The 26,806-nt window shown below is 41.5% G+C and overlaps 1 protein-coding gene across 1 annotated transcript in view; it reads left to right on the forward strand.

Moving 5' to 3' along the window:
• Window positions 1-714: 714 nt before the first annotated feature.
• Window positions 715-26,806, forward strand: part of WIF1 (WNT inhibitory factor 1) — a 38,489-nt gene continuing 12,397 nt past the window's right edge. The window contains exons 1-4 of the mRNA XM_032107368.1: window positions 715-891; window positions 989-1,128; window positions 18,956-19,064; window positions 24,895-25,035. Of these exons, the coding sequence (XP_031963259.1) occupies window positions 756-891; window positions 989-1,128; window positions 18,956-19,064; window positions 24,895-25,035 (526 nt within the window). The 5' untranslated portion in view covers window positions 715-755. The remainder of the gene's footprint in view (window positions 892-988; window positions 1,129-18,955; window positions 19,065-24,894; window positions 25,036-26,806) is intronic.

The raw sequence follows: 26,806 nt of genomic DNA on the forward strand, positions 1-26,806 counted from the left end.
TTCCATGTAAGTGGCAACATTTCAGTGTTTTTCAGTCTCCACTGTTCTCAAGACTTTCGGACAAAAGCCAGGTGAAAGCCTTTTCTTCCTTTAGCATATTGCCTCATTTTCTATGTCGTTCCTTGGAGCTGGGAAGCCTGTCCCTGTGCTACTGTCCGGCTGACGTCTCGCTCTAGGGCCTGACCTGCCCAGCTTCGCGGGTCCCCGCTGGAGCCACGGCCGCACTGCACCCACCTGCGGTTTGGGTGATGCTCCCCCCACCCCTGACTCAAACCCCACCAGTGCCAGCTGACGGCTATGCACAAACTTCCTTTCTTCACGCAGACACGAGTATCTCCAGCGACTCATTTGTGACCGTGGTGGTGCCACCTTGACGGCCGGAGTGCCGGGGTGCCCCTGCAGGGAGGGTGAACACGGAGAGGGGGGCGGGAAGCGCAGCAGAGCGGCCACCTGTCGTGTCACGAGGTCCCCTGTGACAGAGCGGGCGTGGGTCACGGACCCTGTCCCGGCTCTCGGCTCTGCCCTTGGGGGAGTGGGCGGCCACCTGCAGCCCCGGGCGCGGGGCACTGACCGCCCTCCGCGGCGGGGGAAGGACCGTGCGAGCCCCGCGCTCCCGGCCGCCCGCGGCGCCGCCCGCCGCCCTCCCCGCGCCCGCCCCGCCGCCGCCCCGCTGGGGCCGCCCCGCGGCAAAGGGAGCGCGGGCGCGGCCGGAGCGGCAGCGGAGCCGGCGAGCCCCGGGCGGGCGGTGCGGGAGCATGGCCCCGGCGGGGCGGCTGTGCTGTGCCGCGCTGCTCTGCGGCGCCCTCAGCCTCTGCAGCCTGCGGGCCGCGCCGCGCCAGCCCGACACCCTCTACTTGTGGATCGACGCCCAGCAAGCGCGGATGCTCATCGGTAAGTGCGGCCGCTGCGCCCGAGCGGCGGGCGGGAGCCCGGAGCCGAGCCCGGCCCGCTGGGGCTGCCGCACATCGCGCCCCTTTGCCTTCCACAGGCTTCGAGGAGGATATTCTGATCGTGTCCGAGGGGAAGATGGCCCCGTTCACCCACGACTTCAGGAAAGCCCAGCAGAGGATGCCCGCCATCCCCGTCGGCATCCACGCCATGAACTTCACCTGGCAGGCAACGGGGCGGGTAGGTGCGGAGATGGGGCCGCGGCCAGGGGCGGGGGAGGCTCTGTAAACCCGGGCAGGTGGTTCAGCCTTGGAATAGTTGAGGAAACCCTCTCCGAGGCGTGCTGGGGCAGCCCTGGATGCGGGAATCCGAGGCGCGGGCGGGTGCGGTTCGGGGAGCAGCGAGAAGCGCGCAGGACGGCTGGGAAAGCGCGTTGGGAATGGGTTCTGAGGCGCGTGGGAGCGCCGGGCGGCTCGGGCGGCGGAGAACCCGCAGGCTGGTGAGGCGTGAGACAGAACTCGCCAGGAAGACCCCAGTCGCCTGTACTTGCCATAAAATTTTATACCGGACAGTAGTTGCGTGGATGCAGTTTTCTTTCGACTTTCTTTAGCTTATGGACATACACTACAAGCTCTTCATTGATCTCTATTTACTAGATGTGCAGGCTTAATTTGTAGTTCTAGTAAACAACAGTTCTCTTCTGTAGGCTTAATTTTACCAAGTTAACTTGCAAAACCACATAAATCTGCAGTTTATAGGATCCTTTTGGATTCTTTTGTTGAAAATGTAAGAATCTGTGACATATTTCTGTGAAGAAACATATGTATGATTTGACACACAACATATGTTGAATTTGCATAAAGCTGAAACTTGTTAGCACAGATTATCATGGATACAGAAAAACATGGTGGCATAAAATCCTGCATAAAATTAATTCATTTTTACAATGAATTGTACTGAACATTGACTTTATACAATATATAACTTGGCAGAGATGAAACAGTATTTACATTTAAATAGTGAACACTATTTTTCATAATAATATAATAATAATAGAATATAATTCAGCTAATTGCAGGTTCACAAATTTGGTTGTGGTTTTGGTTGTTTGAAAGTACTCTTCCTATCTACAGGACTTATCTGGCTTCAAGATGTTGTCTGATGCCCTTGAAGTTTTTGCTGTCCTCACAAAGCCTTTGAGTTTAGATGCTTCGCCTACTCCTCCAGTGATGAAGGCGAATGTGGAGAGACAAAACTTACAAAGGCTGAGTGACTTGCTCTAGGTCTTTGGCGTTCCCATCAAGCTTTACAGAGGAAACAACTTTGTATGCCAAGGGCTGGCATTTAAATACCTAGAAATAATTAGTGTCTTTTGGGACTGTATTTCCTGCTCCATTTCTTTGCCAGCTTCAGCCGCTGTTCACGATTAAACTAGCTCTTTTTTGAATGAGTGATCAAGATGTTAGATGAACACTGTCCTTCTCTTGTATTTCTTTCTTGTGCTCTCCTCTCGCTCCTTTGCTGTCTACAGGTAGGTAATTAGGAAAAGGTGGTCCCAACACTGATTTCAGGGAGAAGCATCACAGGCTTAAAGACAGTATAGGAAAATATTCTACTTGATGCAACTTGCAAGATGAAATCCTTTCTGAGCAGCTGCAAAGCTGTTAAACCCATTAGTCCTCCTATTTTCTGAATTACTGCATTCCTCTTAGACAAAGCATAATTAGTAAGCGAAATACCTAAAAGGTTAAAAAAATTCTGTGTTTCTCCAGAATTTCCAATATTTTATGAGGGTAAGAAATTAGTACATTTTTACTTTTTTCAAGTGTTCTAGTTTGGTTTTAAGTATACATGTCCTTAGCAGTTTCCATTAATACATCCAGGGAAGTGCTAAAAACTTGCTATGTTTATTCTGTACTTTTCTGGGAATTTCCTAAGTCAGGCAAGGCAAAATGAGAAGTGGAAGGGAGGAGAAGAGGAGGAGAGGAGAGGAAAAGGAGAGAAGAGAAAGGGGCAAGAGAAGCAAGAAAGGAAGAAGGAAAAAAAAAAGGAAATTGGTACTTTCTGAAAGAAGAAAGGCATTTGGGAACTGAAGTACTAGACTGCTTTTTGCAAAATAGCTGTTAATTAGCAAACTGTTACCTCCCACTTGGTAAAACTGAAATAACTCTCTGTGAGTCTTGTGCCTTATAGACCTCTTAACCCTGTATCCCACTTGAAATTTGAAGATGTGTAAACTGGAGGTGCTGGCCCAGAGCTTGGTACTTGAGATCCCCCAAACATGGGTATCACTGGGGTACTGTTGGGGGAAGTCCAGCATGTTCTGCTGCCTGCCTCTGCCCCTATGCAGCTGGTGGTCAGCCTCCAGGATATGGGCTTGGGCAAGGCAGGTCAGGGCTGTGCTGCTGTCCTTGTGGCTGCTTACATTGCTGTGCCTGGAGCCTAGGTTGACAAAAAGGCTTTACAGCATGAAACAAGATGCTGGAGATGTTTTTACCAAAATACTACTAAGCGTATTTTTTTCTGTATTTTGGCTTTGTTTTTATGGAACTTGAAGTTGTGTTCAATGCTTCATTAACATTTTCCTGTTTTGTAGTAATTGCTGCTCTCTGACTCATGCTACTTTCCTCTTGACACAAGAGCCTTTATCTGTGTTTGCTTCTTGCTCAAATACTATCTTCTGAAGTTGAAGGAGATTTTCTTGTAGCTCTGAGTTTAGTTTTCACTCTGTATTCATTGTCATTGTCACTGAGACAGTGCGCAGGGCAAAGCAAAGTGTATTTTGCAATTTTATTGTGGCTGGCTGCTCTACACTAATACACTACAAGTCAAAAATGTCTTGTTGAAAGGCACATTTTAAGGACTAGATTACATTTGTATTCTGTGTAAACTGAAGTGCTTGAAACCCACTACATTTAGGTGTTATGCTTCTGATACAGTGGCCTTTGTGTCCTGAATACATTTTATGTGAAAAAGATTTTGTATGATAAGAAAACAAAATAATTTTCACTAGAAAACATTAACCAAAGAAAAGCATTAGTTGCTTTTAATTCCTAGTCCATCAGTGCTAATTAGTTATTAGGAAATAAAAGGAGAAACCCAAAACGTGAGGGTCTGAGTGTGCTGAATATATAGGTTTTTTTGCTAGTGAAATCAGGATGAGCCAGGGGTGACAAGAGTATTAAAGCACTGCAAAATGGGATTGTCATGTTTTTATGCACTTTATGCTTCTACCTATGTATTAAAGCATAAGTTTACAGACACTATGTTCTCTTTAGAAAAAAAATGTAATCTGGGTAGATTGACCCAAAAGATTATGAAGATTGCTCTCTAAATTGAAAGATTTAAAAAAGCTGAAATCAGTGATAATATATAGTATGCATTTGTGTAACCACTAGAGCTCACTGGTGTGCTTCTTGCTCTTATTCCAGATGGTTTTCGCAAAAGAAAATACAATGGCTTTGGGAGTCTTGTCCTCTGTGGAAGATTAAGCTAAGAAACTTCCCAGTGAGACCCTAACACGCTGATTAATGCTGCAACATTTTTTACTGTGTCCACCAGTGAAAGTTACCAAAGGTTTCAGTGATAACATCATCTCTACAGCATTTAGGAATTTATGACAAGTATTTAATCTCCAAATCCACAAAACCCAGCATGTATGCTTAACTTTCAGTGGGAATTCTGACAGCAGTAAAATTAAGTTCCCTTCTGGGGCGATATTGGTGGGAGAGAACCATGTTAAAAACCAAAATTGGTTAGTGAACAGGCAGCAAGTGCTCAGTGACAGAGCAACAGCCTAGATGATTTAATAGACAGGAGGTGAAAAAAAGAAACCAAAAAGCAAGTTGGAATTTTTGTTGTGCAGCATTCTCTGGTCTGATCCACAGAAAGAGTCAATCTGGGCCACAACCTGCCCAGGCTGTTTTCTTCCTTTCTGATATGGGAGAGGAATTTGTGGTCAGATGAAGTACTGTAGCAGCTCACTTCCCCCTCCCTACTGCTATGAACAGCTCCTCTCCTGGTGCGTGGTCGAATGCACGCCCATGAAGTGACATCTGAAATAAGTCTCAAAGAGTTATTGATAACCTTGAGTAAATCCAGAAGATGCCCACCTCTGAGAAAGAGACAATGTATGTGTCCAGTGCATTTTCTAGCATCATTTCTATATTGTAAAGTGAAGGTCAGGAATGCTGTATAGTTAACAGCTCCTGGATGCTAGTTTTGACCTCAGCAATGTGACCATCAGCCCTGAACAGCTCAGCTGAGTTCTCTGAAATTGTCTCATGTTGCTGAGATGTAGCCTGACCACAAGGATAAAAAGGAATATCTAACTATGCTAGGAGAAGATTTGTTTCTTTGCCCAGAGGAAAGCTAACCGACCACCAATTTTAAGGCATTAGTGGTGCAATAGGGTGCTCCAGTCAAATATGGGTATTTCCCAGATAAACTGAAAGAAACCAAAAAGTGTTGAATTTCAAAAACTAATTCTTCAAAGGAAACTTTTCTTCAAAGAAACTGCTGAATTTTTTGTAAGTATCTTATTCATAACCAGTCATTACAGTGATGCTTCTCAGCTTAAAAAATGTCCCATGTGCAAAATTTAGGAGATTTTTTCCAGTAAAAGTATGGCTCTTCTTGAAGTTTGTTCAAGGTAATTACGTAAACTCACGCTCTTGGGACTTTCAGTGGTACCTTCACTGCACTTTCATGTCACCAAACAGGGGAAATACTTTGTTTTCTGACCACTGTACCAAAATTTCCACATGGAATGTGAAGATGTTTACATACTGCAAGCATGACTTTTAGACAGGGGGTTCTCATATCAAGAGCACAGCTCCAGACCTTTAATATTTAGATTCTGCTCAGCTGTGGTATTTTGCATTTCAGTGTTGTAGACATGCCACCAGGGATCAAAGTAGTACTGTAGAGATCCCACTTTCTTAGTAAAGCAGGCATGTGCCAGCCATCTGTTCTATCTGCTGATAGAAAACAGCAGTAAAGTTTCTCGAAGTTTTGCCAAGAAGAAAAGGGGGGATTTATTGCTCAGCAGAGATGAGTTACAAGGCACCTTCTAGTGTAATCTGCATCTGGTTTCCATAGTAATTTACATGGCCTATTTATATGGCATCTGCGTAAACTACACAATTATTCTTTTTACACAGCTGTGTAAACCTGTGTTAAGTAAACGGTTCTTCAAGATTTTAATTGTTTATCATTTCTATAAAGAATCCATTTTTAACAAAAAAAAAAGCTAAAGTTATAAAATATTTTCACTACTTTTACAGTAGTGGCTGCAAGGTACAACATAACTGTTGAAAAGCACTGGAACTAGCAAGGACACCCCAAGCTTCAATTCTACATTTTGTGAAAATGTACTCCCTGTGTTACTAACAGCTTTTCTGAAAAAGAAAATCCAGGCTTTCCTCTTGTGTTGCTTTCCTCTGTGTTGCTTTCCTGTTTGTGGAAGCGAAAATGTTTTCTGGCAACATCACCTCTTTTTACAGACACTTTCCCAGATATTTTCTTAGTGGTGTAAAGTTAATGCCATTAACAAGTAATGGCATAGAGTAAAAACTAAGCACTGATCAAAATGAAAACTAACTGAACTAACTGGAAGAATTTTTCATGTATTTAATATCTTCTCTTGCTTTCATGCTCTCCAAAGAGGTTTTTTGGGGTAGCTACAACTGTTATTCACTTGATTCTAGCCAAGTCAATTATGTACCTACAAAACAAATGTAAGAAACCACATTCTTCCTAGGGCATGCAGATATGTGAGGAATATGGTGTGCCCCAGAGTTTTCAAAACTGGCATGTAGTAGATATTTGCATCATGTTGAACCGAATTTCAAGAGCTGAATACCTTAGCTCAGAACGATGAGTTCCTGATTATTATTTTTAAAGATTTCAAGAAAACGCATCTCAAAACCTCTTTAGTTTTGCCTTCCTGTGGGTTTACACTTGACTTGTTAGGGTTTGTTCTTATTTTCTTTTCCTTTTTCTGAACAAATTCCACCATCTGAAAGATTCTACTTTACTTGTATTGGTCTCTTTTACCATGTTGGGTTTTGTTGTTTTGCTGGGAGGTTTTTGTTTGCTCATTTGTTTTTTAACTGCATATTTGTGGCCAAACTCTTCACTGCATCAAACTGTAGCCCCGACATGGTGGAAATGTAATACCCACCTTGACTGGCTGGCAGGGCTGTGCCTTATGCAGCCCAGGCCTTCAGCACTATCTCCCACCACATTCCAACTGAAGAAGTGAGGAAGTGGCATTTACACAAGCAAAGTGGATTGCTCCAGTCGGAGAGCAGTTCCTAGTGGTGTACCTCAGAGGTCAATACTAGGTCTCATACTCACAGTGAAGCAGCAACTCAAAATCTGCCTCAAAAAAAGTAATATAAATAAAGCAAAGACACTGATCCTGTTGTACAGAGGCACTTGGAGGCTTTATCCAGCTATGATACCTGAAATCCACCATAGTATGTGGAATCTTAGTCTGTTCATAGAACACCTTAGCAATGGCTTGCAAAGATTTGGGGTGGATTTTTTCCCCAGCCACACAACAAGAAAACCCCTGGGGTTTTTTGCATCTGTAATGAATGTTTGCTTTGTTTTCCAACCAACTGATGGAGTCCATCTTGTTTGGCCATACAAGGAAAAATGGGCAATTACCTTTGAGCTGCTTCAGCACTTGCTGTCATCACTGCCAAATACTTCAATAAATAACTTGAAGAACAAATACTGCTTTCAGAGCTAGTCCCACAAATCCTCTGAAGTTGCCCCTTTGCCTGGATAAACAGCTAGCTAAACCCAGCTGATCCTAAAGGAAATAAATATGCCTGACATCAAACCTGGCAATCTCCCAGCCTCAGGTTTTGGCCCATCACCAGGCAAAATAAACTCCCCAAACAGCAGCCCACTAATGAGAGGATCTGTCACCGGCTTTGAGCGCTGAAGCACAGAAAACAGTAGTAAGAGCCACAGAGCCAGCCTTTGCAATGACAGCTGTCCAGAGGAGGAGAGGGCAGGCTCTTGGACCATCCTGACCATCAGCAAATAGAGCTTTCAGTACTGTGATCATGAACATAATTTTTCTCAGAACACATGGAAGACATGGAGAAATCACAATTTGTTGATGAGCAGAAGTTAAGCTCTCCCTGCAGCATTTTTTACTTGCCCTCAACTTGCAAGTGTGTGAATATTGATACAGCCAATGGGAATCCAATACTTAAAACCTCATAGGCAAATAATCAAGTCCACCGAACACCTTCAGTAAGGAGTACAAGTACCAACTTCAACCTGTTGCTTTTAAACTGCAGTAAACACTGCTCTCATTTTGCCAAGTTTGAGCCTTAGCCAGTTCTCTTTCTTGCAGAGGTTCTGGGAAATAAATCGAGCTATTGAAACAGAGTCTATTTGAGTAACCAGATTGAAACTAATTTATTTTCCCCTTGTGAAGCCACAGATACATAAAGTTGCTCCAAGCAGCTATGTGGCTGCAATATTCCTCGCAGAGACTGCCAGGGAGAACAGGCAGGTTGCACAGCAGAGCACCCTGTCAGAGAGGAAGAAGAGGCAAAATACAGTTATCTGGGTCTGTAATCACAAGCAACAGATGACATGCATAGCTTTATTAATTTATTAATTAGGAATTAATTTGTCAGCAGGGCATGTTGGGAGTTACCTTGATTAAATTTTTTTGTTTCTTTTTTTGGTTTGTGTGGGCTTTTCTTTCTACCTCCTTCCTTCCAGTTGTGCTCAGGAACATCTATTTATATTGCATAGGCATGATCTAATTTCTGTATTGGCAAAGGAGGGTAGCTGAAAGCTATGAAAACATGTTGATTCCCTCTGATCAGAGCTGTTGCATGTTGGTATTGGATACAGGGTGGAGCAGCCTATACTGATCCTTAAAGCCAAAAATTAGAATCCTTCATCACATCAAGAACCATGGGTTCCACATTTTTTCTTTTAGTAGCTTTCTTTCAATGGGACAAAGTCTGCACCTTATCCTGCCCAGAGACAGCATTCACATTTGAATTGTATCAGTGTGAATATCCTGCTTAGTTAGTGGTCCCTTTTTAGTTGTCTTGCCAAACATTCACAGTAAAGTAAACTTCATAATTTTTATAGTATCATGATGCCACTGTTACTTTCGTTCTGTGATTCTATGCATTGAAACCTGACACTAGAATTACAAGATGTAAAACATTTCTACATGCATATCATATTTATATACCTTTATTCATCCAAAAGTAAGGGCTTTCTCATCCTGTAAAATACAATCAAGCAGAAAAAATAATTAAATTTAATTGATTAGGAAATACTTTAAAGGACAAGGAATCTGAGAGTTTCCGGGCAGGAGAAAGGATGACCTGGGGGTATAAAGCTCACAATCTCTGCAAATTCTTGTAGAATCTCTTGCTTTTAGACCCCAACAACTCCAAAAGAAACTTCTCTCTCTAGGTTTATGTCTGTATTCTTGTCCCTGACTGGAAAGACTGAGGTAAGTGCAGTGAAGTCTTTCCCCCATCCTGATTTAGAGTACGTGATGGATCATACTTAGGTTCTTTAGCCATTTCTGTGCCCTGTAGAGAGCAGACCTGACTGCTCAACAAGGTTTGTGGTGTGGGACATTGTTCTCCTCCAGCGTTTTTTTCTTCCTGAAAGTCCTGTGGTCCACACTCAGCCCGGTACTACTGACTTCATTTGTCAGTAAAGGCTGGTTTGGGGTATTTGAGGAATCTTCAGCCGCCTATGACTCCAGCAGACATTAGGGATTGTCAATGTATCTGGAATGTACTGAGTGGCAAAAAGGACAATTTGGTCCCAGTCTGCAAGAGCAGACCAGATTTACCACAGATGTTCATCAAGGAATAAATTACCTTTCTGATCTTAGCAAAACTCTTGAATCCCAAATGGTACAGGTATCTTATAGCAGAGTGCAGACTTTCGCTGTCATTAGACTCCTGCTTGTTTTTTACCCCAGGTAAATTCAGGCTTGGGGAGGCCCACACATTAATGTCTGAGGCCAAACTGTCCCTCTTGCATTTTCGCTAATAAAAATGAGTTAGGGTCTCTGCAAAAGATTCTTCTGGGAAACTTTCTGGCCATCCCTGTCAGGAATTAGACTGACACAGAATAGGTCACATTATCCAGAATTTAAAAAAACACAACAGAAGGATTCAGCTTTCCCAAAATAAACTCCCTGCCTTTCTTAATAGGACTTATTCCTGTTCAAAAGTTTTATCTGGAAGTTCAACTTGACCCTGAGTCAAGTCAGCAGAGTCCAGGTCAGGAGAAGATGCCTATGCTGCAGATAGACTCCACCTGCACCCAGGGAGGGAAAGAAAGGTGGTTGAAGACAGCAGGTAAATCAGATTCTAGTTGGGCTGAACTTCCTTCTGCAAGTGCTGGTCTGTGTCCTTTGAGTGTACAGGAAGTCAAGGATGAGCTGGCTTTAAGCAAGATACTTAGTTAAAACGCTGGGAAATACACTGGACCTTAGCTCTAAAGACTGGGCCTGTGAGGCTGGTACTGTAACCCAGGGATGAAGCTCTGCTGACCCTGCCTGTGGAAACAGTCCAAAAGACAGAAAAGCTGTTTGTAGAACCTGTTCAGTTTCTCTTCAGAAACTGGAGATAGGATTATACTTCCTTGCTTACTCTGAAGAGAAGTCCATCTTGCTTTGAATGATTCAGGGTGTAGTTATGGAGGATAGAACTACATGGAGGCCGGTATAGTACATGGAAATATGACAGTATAGGTCCACCTAGCAGAGTCTTCACTCAAGTGTCATTTCAGGTACAACAGCAAACACACAAGTTCCTTTTCAGATACACTTATCAAACTCTTAGTAGTGAATTTAATTCTTCATTCACGGTAGTATCTAGAATTCGCTTTGATCAATGACAGCCTGTGAAACAAGAACAAAGTTACTCTGAATTTTCACAAAAACCGGAATTTGAAAATCCATGCAGTAAGTGTTAAAAGAGAGCAGTGTTAAGGAAGTCTTTCCTAATGACTAGTCAGGATGGAATTGAATTTTTTCAACTTTTCAAATTTTAAACACTCATTGTCCTGTAAAATAGGGCTAAAGACCAGTATCTGCTGAGCCGTAAATAAAGAAACTTCCAATCAGAGGTGCTGCAAATTTTCTGTCACATGGATACACAAAAGTGGAGGCATTCCTCTTTGAAACCCTTGAAGGACTCCAGTCTGACAGAAGCTGCTGTGAGATCTCATAACTTTTGAGAAAGTTCACTACATACATTTTGAGGAGAGATATTTATATTTATTATACAGGAGTGCCAGCTAAAGCCCAAATTGAAACACATGGACTCAATAAAGGCCCAATTACGTGACCTTTGCTGTTTGCCACGCTTTTAACTTGTGTAAGTAATTGATTACACTTTCATGAGATCATAATCAGAAGGTTGTTCTTTGGTAATGGTGTGCTAGAGGAGCTTTATCCTCAACTTCAAAGCTATCCTGTGAGGCTTAAGAACAAAGGGTTGGAAGTTTGAAGCACAGCCAAAATGAATCTGTATGCGTTATCCATGTTTATCACCATTCAAGAGGTGGATTAGCTTATTCTTCATCTGTGAGCTTTCCCTTGATGAGCCACCATCTCTAAGGTTTACATTTGTGCTTTTGAAACTATTCTGCTTAACTAAATATAGTGTCTGTTCAGATCCCCATCATAACTAACCTAAATACCTGTTAGTGAAATCACTTGCCTAATTTTAAAGGTTTTATTCTTCACATTCTCTGTGAAGAATTTTCAGAATAATTATTAATTATCAATAAATCCATCCAAAGCCTGAAACTGCAAACAGATTATAACCTAAAGATACACTCCTAGGATCAGCCAACCAAGCTATTAACTTACTTTTCAAGCTGTGAGGGGGAGAAAATAACCCTGTGGGTTTTTCTCAGTGTAGATAGAGCCACATAGATGTGTTGCAGGTGGTGGTAGACCTGCAAAGACTTGTTTTTTTAGGAAGTAACCTGATGAGACAGTATTTTGTGGGGTTTTTTCTAAGAGCAGTAATAATTTTCTCCTTTTTTATTAGCTTTGGGAGACTCTATTTTGAATGTCCATGATCACGAAATGTCCACCAGAGAGCACTAATCTTTTGCTGGGTGACAAAAGAATGAATTGGGCCTTGCTGTGCTGGAACAAGAATTAGCTTCTCAGGGGAATTTTCAGAGCCTTTACCAGTTGTCAGGATACCAGAGCAATATGTTTTGTTAAATATTTGAAGATAGCAAAGGCTCGTGTGTCTTTTACTTATTTAAAATCTGAACTCTTAATGATATTTCTCTTTTTGGTGTACTGTTTGCTTTTCCCCCCCTCCCCAAAGTAGAATTATACAATTTTCATCTGTAAGACATAAGAGTAAACAATTTAAAGGAAGTTCATGCACCAGGCCTTGTTCATTCAGAGAAATATCATTCCATGCTAGAAATTTTCAAGATGTAATTAACTGTGCATATTTATCAAAAACCCTAGTGATTTTGTCTTCTTTCAGCTTATTTTTTTTTCAAAAGTAACTCTAGTGAAGCTATAATAACATGCATTACAGAAAATGTGTTAAACAAAAAAGGTCTAAATATGGGAAGTTGGGCTCTTTTGCTTTCTTTGTTTCCAAATAAAGCAAGGTAGAGGAGTGAGAAACCCCCAGACTTTCCTCACTGAGGAGCTGTAAATTTGTTGTGACAAACATTTTAAAGAAATGGTGCATGCCACATGCCTTTGTCTCAGCGTGATTGTACTTAACCAGGAGGTTGCTGTGCATCTGTTTGCACATATGCTGCTGTCCAAGGCTCTAACCTGGTGGAATGGCCCCACTGTCCCCACCGCAGATACCTGCTGCATCAAGGGGTTGCCTCTGATCTAAACCAAAACCGTATTTTCATTAGCAGGCTAATGATGGACAGGAATGTGTAATAGGCTTTTATTTGTCCCTCTGTCTCGGGAGCCTGCTTTTTCAGCACCATGATGACTTTCAGAGCTAACGCTCTGCTGGTACACTTGGATTCTTCTTTTTCAACTCTGTCCCTCTCAACCCCAGTCTTTCTAGCAAGCCCTTCAGCTTCCAGTCTGAGATTGGTTTCAAATGACCACTTCAAATGCTAGACTGCTTCCAGAGCTCAGGGTCCGGTGAGAGAAAATACTTGCTCAAAATGACTGAGCAGCTGCCCTGTTTCCCATGTCTCCCAAAGAGCAGACAACTGTCAGAAACAATGATAAATATAATATAAATCTTTTACATTGTGACCTCACCAAGCTTCTTGACAGTGATTTTTTCGTATTCCTTATCTTTATAGAAATTCTTTTCTCATTATTTGGGGGAAAAGCTGATGTATTCTGCAAAATTTTCTGTCCATCTCCCCAGTGCAAAGCATTCTTGGAAGTCTGTAATGTGACCTTTCAAAATCTGAGGCTCCTTTTAAAAACAAACAAGAAATTTCACTTTCCCAATTTCATAAATAATTCTGTTGGAGGACCTGATCTGCCATCCACAGCTGAAGGCCACATTAAGCACCAGTTAGTAATCTTCCATTGGCAAAACCAGAGAGTTTTATACCATTCTTCTAAAACCATTAAAACCGCAAGTAGTTATTGTTGAAAATTTCATGCAGGGATGCACTCTATTCTTTAAAAACTATTGTGCATGGATTTTCTGCAGTCTGCCATGGTTTCCTTAATGTGAAGAAAGCAGGCATAGAACAGGCTCTACAGATTTGTGAGCATTTCACCCCAGTATTGCCTAATTACTACTGTCACATAATGTATTTTTCTTTGAGATTGCCCATATCTCTGAGTTCTGATTTGTGTCCTTTTTTTATTTCTTTGAAACACCAACTATCTCTACTCCTCCTTTTGTGTGCATCTCTGTTTTTTAACCCTGCTGCTTCAGTCCATTCCCATACCCTTAGCAGCTGATACTGGAAGACAGTCGGGTTATCTGTCTTCTGTGTAAACTGATTTTCTCAGAGCATGTTTCAGTATCACTTCATATTGTTAAGCATGCCTCCCATTTTAGGTCTACCTCTTGAGGCTAACAGCAAGTTTCTGAGTGTCACACTGAGGTGTGAAAAATGTTTACCCTCTCTGTGACAGGACCAATTAACGGGTTCTGTCCCAAGCAGAAAAACAGGCAGTCTGTAGGCAGACACTTTATTATCTGCTTGTCTAAGGAAGCTCCGTTATGTTGTTCATTACAGCAGTGTCTAGACTGCACTGCAGTAAAAACATATTCACATATATGTACATATTCCTACTCTGGCCAGACTCCTTCAATAGCCTGGTATGCACAGTACAGATATTCTTTGTTGGAATTCATCTCACTTTGCTTCATGCTTCATCTTGGAACACAGACCAACTTCTCTGACCTAACGCAGTGAGTATCTTGGAGAAGCAATGGTCCATGCTGCCAACACCTAACAAACACATACATTGTCTCACTTTGTGACTTTTTTTATGGCATATGCAGCTGTGAGCATCTGCTATGGATAATGCATGGTAGAAATATCCATGGATCTGAGATAAAAAGGAACTTCTTTGGTGTGTTTCTTTAAATATAGAAAGTTGGCATTAAGGTATGTTTGTCATATAATTGATAACAAAACATTCAGCACAGATCTCTTTAAAATAATGAGAAGAAAATATAGTTATTTTCTTATATCTACTTCCAAAGCTAACATACATTTGCTTCTTAATTAGAAAGGGTACAGATTTCATTAGGTTATTGAACTGTGACATATAACAGTTCAAGCTACTCTGCTTCGCTTTAGGTACTACGATTGCTTCTCATCCTATGTCTATCACATAAAATGAAGAAAACATAAAGCATATTGTTGTGAATTCTTTGATTAAATATGAAAGAAAAAACAGGCAGAAACAACATGGCACCTGAATGATAAGAGTACTTCAATGCAGTAGATCTTGAACCAAGGAATGGAGACCTGTAGGAATTTTAAATGTATATCTTTTAAAACCAAACTGCCAACAGATGTTTGCTACAATACTTGTTAGAGGGCTTCATTATTTTTATAACCTTTTAAATTCCTCTGATTTATAGAAAGCAGCCTTTCAAAGTCCATAAAAGTTAATCCTGACCGAGGAATTATTTGCCTAAAGTGAAATTTCCTCCCTCTTCTGAGGGCTTTACCCACATGGGGAACAGTTAAAGGGCAGCTGCTTGGGGCTACCTGCTCCCTGCAAGAACCAACTCCCCAGACTGTTCACACAAGGTCTGCAGGGGTCCTTGCCTCTGTTTCTGAGGATCTCAAACAAAGATTTTCCACAGAAGTAAAACATACCCTTCCTTGGGTGCTTCCTGAAGTCAAGCCAAAAATCCTTTGTCCATTCAAAGTGTGCAATTGTCAATGATCAGCAATTTAATGCAAACCCCGTTTTCTTCACAACCTTTAACAACACTGTTCCTCTAAGATTTAACTTCACTGCCAAATTTAGTCCTTCACATACCAGAGAGTTCATAGGCTGACTTTAAAAAAAAAAAAAAAAAAAAAAACACAAAAAACATGAGAGTGCCTTTATAATGGAAAAGGAATTACAGATTATGGATTTTTTTCCCTTTATCTCCCAACCATATCCAAGCAAATTTTGTTCTTGCTACCAGGTCACTCACAATGACCACTTACAGCATAAATTACGGTAGTCGCTAGACAATATTTTAATTGCACAGACCTGTATCTACAGTTAACCATCATCACTAAATTTCATGGTAGGCTGGAGCATGGTAAATATTTGCTGAGAGCATGTTGTTTGCTTTTCAGTCATGATGATTAATGCAAGTTAATTGGCAATCAACTCCAATTACAGCAGGACAATACTGGAAACTCGATGTAGGGTTTGTGTCAAGACAGATTTTTTCCAAATAGATAGGATTTATGGCAGTCAAATCATGTTTCTGATTCACAGATTTGAGGAGTTAAACTACCCTGCTTCACTGTGCAGCCTCTCTAGACTGGGATTTTTGTATATATTTTATGTCAAAATTTAACTAACTCAATCCAACACACACTATTTGCAAACATACTCTGCAGGTCATGACTTTCAAGTCACGCTAGCTGGATCTACCTGAGGTGTTTCAGCTCTTAGATACTATCATTTCAAGGAGTTCAGTTTTCGTCAACTCAGCAGATGTACAAACCTTTGCAGAGAAATGGTGAGAGCAGTTCTCTTTCCCCAGTGCAATATGTGGCTTTCCTTCTGAGCAGCCTGTTGCTTGTGCAATGTCTCTTTCCATCTTTCTGACATGCTATCAGAACATACTCGTGCCTCAGGCACTAACCACTGCTACACCTCTACCCTACTTAGAGGAATTACTTCCTTGAACGGCAGTGAGTATTGCGGCTCATGCAGCAATGGGTCCCTTTTCCCACAGGGAACTTTCTTTTTGTCTTTATCCTTAGGCTCTAGAAAATTGGCTCTAGAAAATGAAATTCCAGTCCTTTTCCTACAAATTGGGAGTCTGGCTCATAAGCTGACCTTCCACAACAGTGTGTCTGGAATGGAAATAATGGGAGTGGAGCTGTTTGGTCTAGTTACCAGTTGTTGTTTACTAGAATAGTAAGAACATAATTTTTAATATCCCAGGTCATAACTCATTATGACCTGGTTTAGATACAACCAAAGATCAAAGCTAACCAATGAGAAACAGACAGTGGAGGATTGACTCACTCTCTGCACTATTCTATAGATGTGTGGAGACATATAATTATTTTTCTGAACCAAAGTTTTATTTGAAAACAAAAGTGTTCACAATCTGACTTTATGGCTTGTTTTCATATTTTGGCATGGTATATTGTATTGGAAAAAAAAGTCTTTAATTAAAAGCAGCATTTTGAACATTACTCCAGATTTTGCTTTTCATCTCTGGTTTTACTGCTTCTCTCCATGTCCTCTCTCCCTCACATATTTACTCCATGTGTTTAACCCCCACTTAAAACCTTTCATTGTTTCCTGCCCTATTGTTTTGTAAGTCCTCCTCTGAGGTCTCTGTGCCTACACAACACCCTCTGAAGATTGTCCATGTAGAGTGTAGCCCCTCATGCTGTCTCCTCTCTGTTATGGGGTCTCCTTACTGTCCCTACAGAGCAAGTGGATGTGCTGCCAGGGCTGATCAGGAATTTCATAACAAGCTCTCTACCCAGACCATGAGTGTTTTTCTGGTGTTACCAGGAGCTAAAGGGAGATGGTCTCTCACACCCTGCAGGGCTTCTGCTCAACTTAGCAGAGCACAGAATCACAGAAGGGCTGAGGCTGATCAGAGACTGGACAGTCTGACCTCAAGATGAGCTAGTCCACCCCTCTGTTCAAGCAGGGTCACCTAGAGCCACTTGCCCAGGGCTGTGTTGAGTTGGATTTTGAACATCTTCACAGAGGGAGGCTCTACCTACCTCTTTGGACAACCTGTGTCAGTGTGCAGTCACACACACAGTAAAAAGGTGTGTTCTCAGTTTCCAACAGAGTTTTCTGTATTGTGCCTATTACGTCCTGTCTTGTCACTGGTCACCACTGAGCAGAGCCTGGGTCCATCTTCTTTACACCCCCCTATCAGCTATTTATACACACTGATTAGATCCCCCATCAGCCTTCTTCAGGCTGAATACTCCCAGCTCTCTCAGTCTCTCCCTGTACAGCGGACACTCCAGTCCTTGATCATCTTTGTGGCCCTTCACTGGCCTCACTCCGCTTAAGTCCATGTCCTTCTTTTACTAGGGAGCCAGGATATTATAGGAGAAAAAGGACAGTGTTCTGGCTAAGGACATGGGCAGACCTCGTGTTGACATAAACTAGCTACCATTTATCAACCCAAATTTTGGCTTTAATCTCTCTTTGCTGCACTGTTTTACCTAAAATATAGACAGAACAGTACTATCTACTGTCAGTGAGTAGATGGAGACACATTTTTGTGAATGCCCATGCTAAGGTCTCAAGCCCTTATCTGAGAGCAGCAGATAGAATTACCTGTAATCCCTTATATGCTTCATGGTAAATGAGATGGCACAATTTACCATAAAAGTTTCATTCCCACTCACTCTGCACACCAGCAGTTGTGCTGTTGACAGCCGTGAAAGCCTCTAGTGCCTGGCTGAGGTGCATACATCTCAGGTGTGTGTACATGGTGTGTACAGCCACACTGCAAACACATGATGGCACTTTGCGTCAAACGTGAAGAAATCTTGAACAGATGCCTCAACAGAGAGGCCAGGCTCCCATGGACAAAAGTACCAAAGCCTACAATCTGTGCCACAACGCAGGTGCTTATTGGGGGTAGGATTAAGGTAGTGGAAAGTAGTTTTTAAATCATGCCAACACTTTCTAGGGCTTCTTGAAATCATTTATGTTGCAGTTAATGAGTGACATGAAGCCAGCTTGGTAGGAGAGCTCAGCTCCACCCTTGGGACAATGTAACAAAGTGGGGAAGAACAAGGCAGGGTCAGAGCTGTAAAGAAGGTACGTGTCCTGGCGTGGCACTCCAGCAATGTGGCTACTCACTGCCCAGCCCTGTGTGCCCAAGGCAGTGCGCTGTGCTGTGCAGATCAACCAAGAGCAAGCCTGGATAATCTCATGCCACAGCTGTATGTGCCTATGCCCTTTAAACTGCACTCGTGGTACAGGCAGGTCATCCAGGCTCACCAGTCAGTTCCAGGAGGATTCTGCCCCAAAAACAGCTTTAAGGATTAGCTTAGTGTCCATGTATTTTTGTTGTCTGCCAGATGAGCAGTGTGGGTTGTAAAAAACATTTTCCCTCTATAACATTTGTTTACTATAGGCATGCCATTTTCCTTACTGATATACTGCATCCTGATTAATGTATGGTCACTTGCAATCTCTGAAATAAGAGGAAATGATCTGGAAATTATGTTTAGGTCAAGAAGCACTCAGGGAAATTATAGAAATTAATCCAGTGAATTGCATAATGAAAAATGTAGTATTTTTCTCTGCTGTAGTTTGTGTGCTCAATAGTTTCCTTCTGTGAATACAACTAAAATAAATATAGGTTTTTCATTTATTTTGTCATAGGCTGAGTACTACTATGAGTTCCTGTCTTTGCAGTCTTTGGATAAAGGCATAATGGCTGATCCAACTATAAATATCCCCCTGCTTGGAACAGTTCCTCATAAAGCATCAGGTTTGTACTGTTGATATTATAAATTTTGTTTCTGTGAAAAATATTCTACAGCCAGTAAAGTCTAAATATCTTATTATGAATTGTAGTTCTGAAGTTTATTGCCTAAAGAAATGCTTGCCACAGTACTTGGCACTGAACAGTTTGTAAATGCCTTGCCTGAGTACAGCAGCATATTTTGACTGAGCCAAGTCACATGAAGCTTTTATGTGTAGATAAATCAGCAGAAACTTGTGCAGAAGTGTTGCATAAAATTCATGAATGCTATTACTTAAGTTGTGCAACTTTTGGAAAACAAATTCTTTGATCACTATGGGAAAAGTTATCAAATTATTCTGTTTCTCAGGGGTTGCAGTTCGAAAATGTTTTGCTTTCATTTGGGGTCACCAGGCATTCAGCTCAAAGACACAAGTTCTAGTTTAGGATATTATCATTTATCCCTTAGTTGTGCATTCTTAGTCCTTCACTGGAATTTACAGCTCCACAGCAGAGGCTGAGCCCAAGCCAATGCAAGTCTTTCAGAAGCACCATGCTGCGTAGTGAGCTGATCGGAGTAAAAAAGCTTTCCATGAAAGATTATTGAATCTGGTTAGCTCTGAAGTGGATGAATAACAGTTTATGTGAACTGTTTCAGGATTCATAGGTGGTAGCCTCTGGTAGGGAGGCAGAAATACATCTCTTGATGACAGTAGTGCCTTAGTGTTCATGGTTTCCTAAATTGCCTTAGCCTGTCTGTGGGATAAATGTGGGAAAGAAATGAGTAATGAAACAGGAGGATTGGACTATGAAGGAAGCACTGTCATACAAGTTTTCATCTTAGATGAGTCTTTCTTCCTTCTCTCTTTTTCAGTGGATAAATTCTGGAAGTTTTTTTATAATATTCTCCATTTTCACCTTGCCATTAGATTGTCATTGAAGTAATGTTTCAATACAGCTTTTTGCTGTGACACCTGGAATTTAGCATGAGTGATTGGTCTCTACATTCAGTGTGGATTGAAGGAGTAGTATTGAAAATAGATTTGAGTGAAAGATGCTATGATATTTGTACCACAACTGCTACAATTGAATTGGTTGCAAGCCCAATAAATGTCAAATAAAGACACTTAAAAGCAACTTAAAAGTCATAAAGGCCAAATTCTTTTTAAGCATTATTTCCATCTCGATATAAAGCAGGTGAGATACGTGAGAAGCACTCTCTGCTGCACTCAGCACTCTGATATAAGCTAGCTACTCCTTTAATTTTTAACTATCTAGAAAGGCTAGACCAAAATTACCCCTTCTGACCGTGTTTAGGAAAACTTAATCTACAAGTGCAGGGAGGCCAGAGATGAGATCTCACAGTTGCAGCAGAAGGTCTGTTAACCATCATGATGGGAGGCCTTATTAAAGCCGAAAGGACTTACCTGTTGGCAGCATCAGCACCTCAGTTCCAGGACTAACAGGGGCATGTCCATGGTGTTCCCTTCCATGGATCATGTGCAGGGCACCTCTGCACTGAATGTACATATAAGCAGTATTTAAGTCCTGTTTGGCGTTCCAGTGCTCCAGTGTTTAGTAGCAATTGATAATCAGTACCTGTACAGTACTTGGAGCATGTACACTGTTAATGGTGAGACACTACTATGATGGTGGGTTTTTTACACTGCCTGTTAGCTGGCCAAAACTAACTTAGTAGTCCTAAGTAAATACATGCTATAAAGGTAGTGGTTGTTTGCTACTTTGTAGTTATTGCTGTAATTAATGTGTTGGCAAAACAGAGTTGGCAAATCTAGTCTAGTTTGCCTGGATCTACTGCATTACCAAAGCATTTTTCTGCACATACAGATGTCAGAAGAAATTCAACCACAAGCTTGTGTTTAGTAACAAATCAACAGTTGGTGCTTTTTGAAAAAGTGTTTTAGCCCAAAGACAATTAATTGCCCTTAAAGACAATTAAGGAGAAATAAAAGAGGAAAGGCAGCTATAGTAAACATGATTGTGGGAAACAAGTATGAGGATTGACAGACACCTTATTCAGAGGTAATTGAAACCAATGGTTTTATAAAAATCAGTGGACTTTTGTAACTTCTTTGAGGATATTTGTCTACCTCCAAATGAGGCGTATGAACAGCTTTAGTGCTGTAGGGCCTCTCTAGCCTCTATTTTGCCTTATGGCCAATGGTGGCCGTAAGAAGACCTGTGGAAGGGCAAAAGGAGGACAAGCATACATGATACTTCTGTTTACACTCTCAGCTTTTACTACCTTCAGCTTGGAGGATTTCCTGTGTCTTAAATAATTTGTCTACTTTATAAACCCACATGGGTTACAGATCTCTCTTTCTAGTACTTCTTCAGGCTCTCCTTGAGTCCATATCATCTTCTGTTATCTCCAATCACCTTGGCAAGGAGTTCACTGCCACCCATTGCACGAAGATCCCCCTCCTGTTGCTTCAAGTCTGGCTGCAGCAGCTTCATCTGATGGGCACTAGTCCATGCACCGGTAGAGACGGTAGCCAATCCATACTGTTGGTCCTATCCATGATTTTGTACACATCAATTATGTACCCCCTGAATTTTTTTTTCTCTTTGCCAGACTGAAGAGTCACAACCTACCCAATTGTTCCTCATTGGATGCAACCTTGTCCTTCTCTTACCTTTCCCTAATTCAGTATATCCTGAGATGAGGTACCAAATTCTCCTTGGATTTAAGTGAGATTTAAACCACCTAGATTCCTTAGACTTATTGGAAATCCCATTCCAAATCCCAGGATTGGTACCTGATTCAGTGCTCACAACGTGGATATTGTTGCACCTAAACACATGGTAAGACGTTAAGAAGGCTGTAGAAGATGCTTTCCACTGGAAGCTTAAAGAGCTAAGACTACTCAGCTTGTCTAAAAGAAGATGTTTGAGAGGAGTGTGGATATCTGCCCAATGAGAAGCAGCTGGCTGCTCATTTCTGGCTGCAGGGGAAAGTCTATAAGGTCTAGTGGTTCAGTCTGAGGTTTAGCAAGTCCAAAACAAAGTGAGTCATTTTTGCGGCAATGATTAACATCTTGAACACCACACTCAGAGAGGTAAACGCAGCTCTAGGTCTGTGCCCAGAAGCAATGTAGTGGTGTGTGACTGAGAAAGAGCTGGCCACCTAAGTGGCCCGAGTCAGCCCCTCCTGTCCCTGTCTGACCCAGGCAGTGCAGTGCCGGTGCAGGCTGGCATGGCCAGGCTGCTGGCACAGTGCTACTTCGTGCATTTCATGCAGCCCCACCAGCCCACCAGCCAGGCTCAGGAGACCTTCTTTCCCTGCCCACTGCTGGTTTTGAGACAGTAAAATATAAGCACTGAGCATCCAAAGATGCCGAAAATCTCTCCAAGCTCAGTGGCAGAAATCAGTGTCTTCTCTGAGTGCAGCACCATCTCTGCTCTCTCCACCGTGCTGGTAGAGAGTGACAGTGGGCTGTGTATGTATATTCTCCAGAACTTTCATGCCTGCTTCTGTTGAAATTGGTCATTCAGAGATGTCCCTTAGGAAGTCCCACCCAGGACTAAAGGTTGTTTTTGATGGTGGCCTTGGCATATTTGTCTAGTGGGTAAAGCAATTTCTTGCAAACTTGAAGGGCTGTGCAGACACACAGGAGTTACTCTCAGACTGCTTCTGCTGAAGACAATTTAGGGAACCTTGGTTTCCTGAACAATGAGAAAAGCCATGACCTCCCAGACAAAATGTATTAAACCTGCATCATCTGCATCCTAGGAGAGCATTGTAATTACTACCTAAAATTAAGCTAGGTTTAAGTCACTAGGTTTCCTTAGGTTCCTTTTCAAATTAGTTAAACTTTCCTTGTTCCTGCTAGAGCCATCTGCTCTGCAGCCCTGGATACAAGTGCTCCAGAGGATGCAGAAATTTATATGTGCAGGAGAGGCTGTTCTCTGGCCTGGTGGTAGGAAGATGGTTAACAGAAAGAAGTACAGATCTGTGATTCCCTCTCTTGTTTTTAGCCAGTGATGGACAAATGTAAACTGCACCCTGAATTTGGGAAGCAGGGACCAGAGGTGAGGTTTGCCCTACCCCAGCCCTGGTCAGCACTGTATTAGGCCACGGGAGCTTGTGGCTGTGTTTTTTGATGCAAGGGACTTCTCTCTGTGCTTTGGTTTGACTGTAGTGCTATTGGTGTGTACTTAGCATTATTCAAACAGGCATAAAAATGCAAGGATTGAGGCAGAGTTTAGGGGCTTTATTTCAGCTCTGAACCACCACAGAGTTCGGCCAGGATCCAGGTGGTTTTTGCTCACAGGTGGGTCCTGTACTGCATTTTTGTGTGCCTAACTGTTCAGACATATTGTAAGTCAAAAAATTTTGGCCCTTCCAGGGTGGGCAGTGCTGGAATAAAAGGTTTATAACCTGTGGCCTTGGTCTCTAGAGATGCATTGCTGGATTTTTCCCTAGGCATTTAAACCACAGCCAGATCTCAGAGGGGTTGCTACCAATCAGTGAAATCTAGATACAGCTATAGCGCTGTCATTAAAAGTCTGCCACGTCTTCCTCCCCGTTGCAATTTACTCAACTAAAACACATCCCAATCCAAGCACTGATTTTCTGCACTTATCCTGTAAGAAGGTTACTACAGCTTAAGAAGTTCACTGCATTTAAAATGTATTTAATCCACTGTAAGAGTTTCCTTCTTGCCACATGGTTGCATGGTTTTGGTCTTTGAAAAGGTTGGTGTAAAACCCTTCAACTATGTAATTTCTTTAGAATGAGAACTTCAAGGGACCTTTCAGTTTGTAGGACTTACCAGAAGCAGAATGTGTTTCAGCAATAAATTATTTGGTATTTTACCAAGGCAGCAAATCAAAAAATGGCCAAATTATGGCTTGCAAAGTCTTTTATAACAAGCAATCTAAACCCAAATGTAAGGCTGTTAGCTCAGTATTTAGTTCTGAAATCTCAGGCCAGCTTCAAAAGAAAGGAATAAACAATTTCTGTTAGTTGGATTTGACTTATAAAGCAGCTAAGAAGAGCCAATTTTGAAGAAAAGAGATAAAATCATTTCATCTGAAGATTATTTAAGATCATTTGTGACAATAACAGCGGAGAACTCCATAGCTCTGAGGTATTTGGCTTACTTCATCATTAAAATACTCCAGATTTACTGGCCTTAATTATTTGCTTAAACTCTTTGTATTTCAAAAGTGTTTGTATACTTTTCCTGGAAAGGCAATGTCCAAATATCACTATACTTAACTAGTTCTGTCAGAGTGAGGTGTCTATGCTTTCTTTTTAAAAACTGCACCTATGATCATACTTATCCAGTGTACCATTTTGCCAACACTTCATGGAGTAAGTTTTGGTTAGATAAGCATCTTATTTAGGTATTAGTTGTGATATCCAAGCCAGAAAACTTATCTAAAGTAACTTTTTTTCCCAAAATATATGCTTATGCAGAAGTCATATGACAGCATGGAAAATTTAGACTCAGAAATGAGCAGTTCAACTCAGAAAATTAGAAGTAGGCTTCCAGCTTGTTTTGATGTATCCTTAGATACTTCCACATGAGTAATTTCCTCATCTGCAAGAAAAGTATGGTTGTGTTAAGACCGCTGTCTGTGCTGTAGACTGTTGGGGTTATATCAGCAAATGAGCACAAGCTCTTCTGTGCTGCTGTACTTCTAACCCTGGAGCCATCTCTAAATAAAGTGATCTGTGTCTCTGTGTTACAAGTTTTCACCAATGGCATTCCTCCAAAGCTTAAATACATTTATGATATATTTTTTTTAGTATTTCAGTGTATGCTTTTATATGTATATATATATGTGCATGTAAGTATAAATACTACTGTTATTATTATCCTTTTAGTTGTTCAGGTTGGATTTCCTTGCCTTGGAAAACAAGATGGGGTTGCAGCATTTGAAGTGAACGTGATCATAATGAATTCAGAAGGCAATATTATTCTCCAGACACCTCAGAATGCCATCTTCTTTAAAACCTGTCAGCAAGGTAACACTGAAGACAACATGCTGGAATACTGTTAGACCAGGTCACCTAACTGTCCTATGTTTCATTTAGGATAAGAGCTAGAGAGGTTGGAAATAAAGCAGCCACACAATGTGTAGCAATCTTGGTGATTTCCAGGCTTTCTGGCTCTGTGTGCATTTGCTGGTCATTTACTACGTGTTTAGTGACCCTTTTCTTACTGAGCTCCCTTAACAGACTGGTTTGGAGACATTTCTCCCTCCTCCTGTTCACTGCTCATCACATTAAGGACATTGATAGAGATGTATCATATGAAAACCCCCTGTTAGCAAATGATTTGAGGTGCTTGGAGGAGAGTTAGTTCTGTGAAAGCAGGCTGAGGTTAATATTTCCAGAAATGGCACATCATCTGGGGAACTGATCTTCTGGGGGCTGTAGTGGGGACATTGCTATCAATTAATGCTATCAGTGCCTTAGTTCCAACTTGGTGCCTTTAGTTACTTACATCTCAAACTTGTGCATCCAAACTGAATACAAAAATTTTAAATTAGAAAATTTCTGCAAAACTTGGCTTTACCTTCTCTGTAGCTCAGGTGCAACCTCTTGGCTTTCGATACCAGTAAAATGGTGGAAGTTGGTGTTCAATACTTCCAGTCATCAAGCAGCAAGCACACAGAAGAAGAGCAGCATGAAGTTACTGCAGAGTTGGCTTGGAGAGGAGAGCACTTGTTTAATCAACCAATTTATGAACCATAAACACTATGTAATAAGACTTTTTGAATTAATTTGAATTTGATAAACCACAAACAACTATAATTATCACTTTAAGCTGAGGCTATGGAAATCGAAAAATCAGTATCTAAGATAAGATAGTTATCCCATATCATGTGCAATTGTATCGGATTAACCCATGACAGGGCTGATGTACAAAGAAAAAGATTTTTATTCTTCTCCTATTAAATCTTCGTTCACAGTCTCTCATTTTCTTCTCTGCACTATTTTCTCTGAGATAATTGGCTGTAGTGTGGCTTTGAAGGGCGAACAGCAGGAGCAAGAGCTGTTTATTCTTTGAAACCTCACTACGCCTAAATAGAAAAGCTGCTTGTCTCCTTTGAAGCCTTGATGCTGCCAATTAGCCCAGGGAAAGTGGAGGAGGGGGAGAAGAAGTGGGCAGAGAAACAGGAAGAAAAATGGAGGCTTAAAGGATGCAAAATCAGCCAGATCTCATGTATGAAGTTGTGTGCCTGATGTAAATACAACACAAAATTTTTCCTATCTTCTTATTTTCAGTTCAGCTCAAAGATACTGAACTTAATAAACTTTGGAAATAGCATTGGGGTATTCTAACAGGGACAGAAGAGTTACAGGTCTGTATTGTGGAAAACAGTGTGTTAAAGAGGAAGGGCTCAGTTTAGTAGTAGCATTCATCCAAGTTATCGTTTCTGTGTTATTGTTTGTTGTTACCATTTTTATATGAGTTGTAATCTCTAACAATTTAGCAGAATTACATCATATGACCTCTCAATAAAGCTGGGGTTGGTTATTGCCCCAGTCCTTTGTTTCTGGAGAGACACAAGGAAGCTGAGACACACAAGGAAGATTTTCCAAACTCTACAGACGTGCAGAGGAGGAGTTTCTCACATCATCTTTTTCAGCCCATACTGGAATAATTCCCATTTCTGCCCAGTGTCTGGTAAGGTGGACACTGCAGTGTTTTGGGACAGATGATGAGAAGGCTAAAAATGTCTTTCTTATTTCTTCTTTTGGTTGGTGTTAGAGTAGGGGTGAGTTTCCT

This window comes from Corvus moneduloides, chromosome 4 (assembly GCF_009650955.1).
Source record: "Corvus moneduloides isolate bCorMon1 chromosome 4, bCorMon1.pri, whole genome shotgun sequence".
NCBI lineage: Eukaryota > Metazoa > Chordata > Aves > Passeriformes > Corvidae > Corvus > Corvus moneduloides.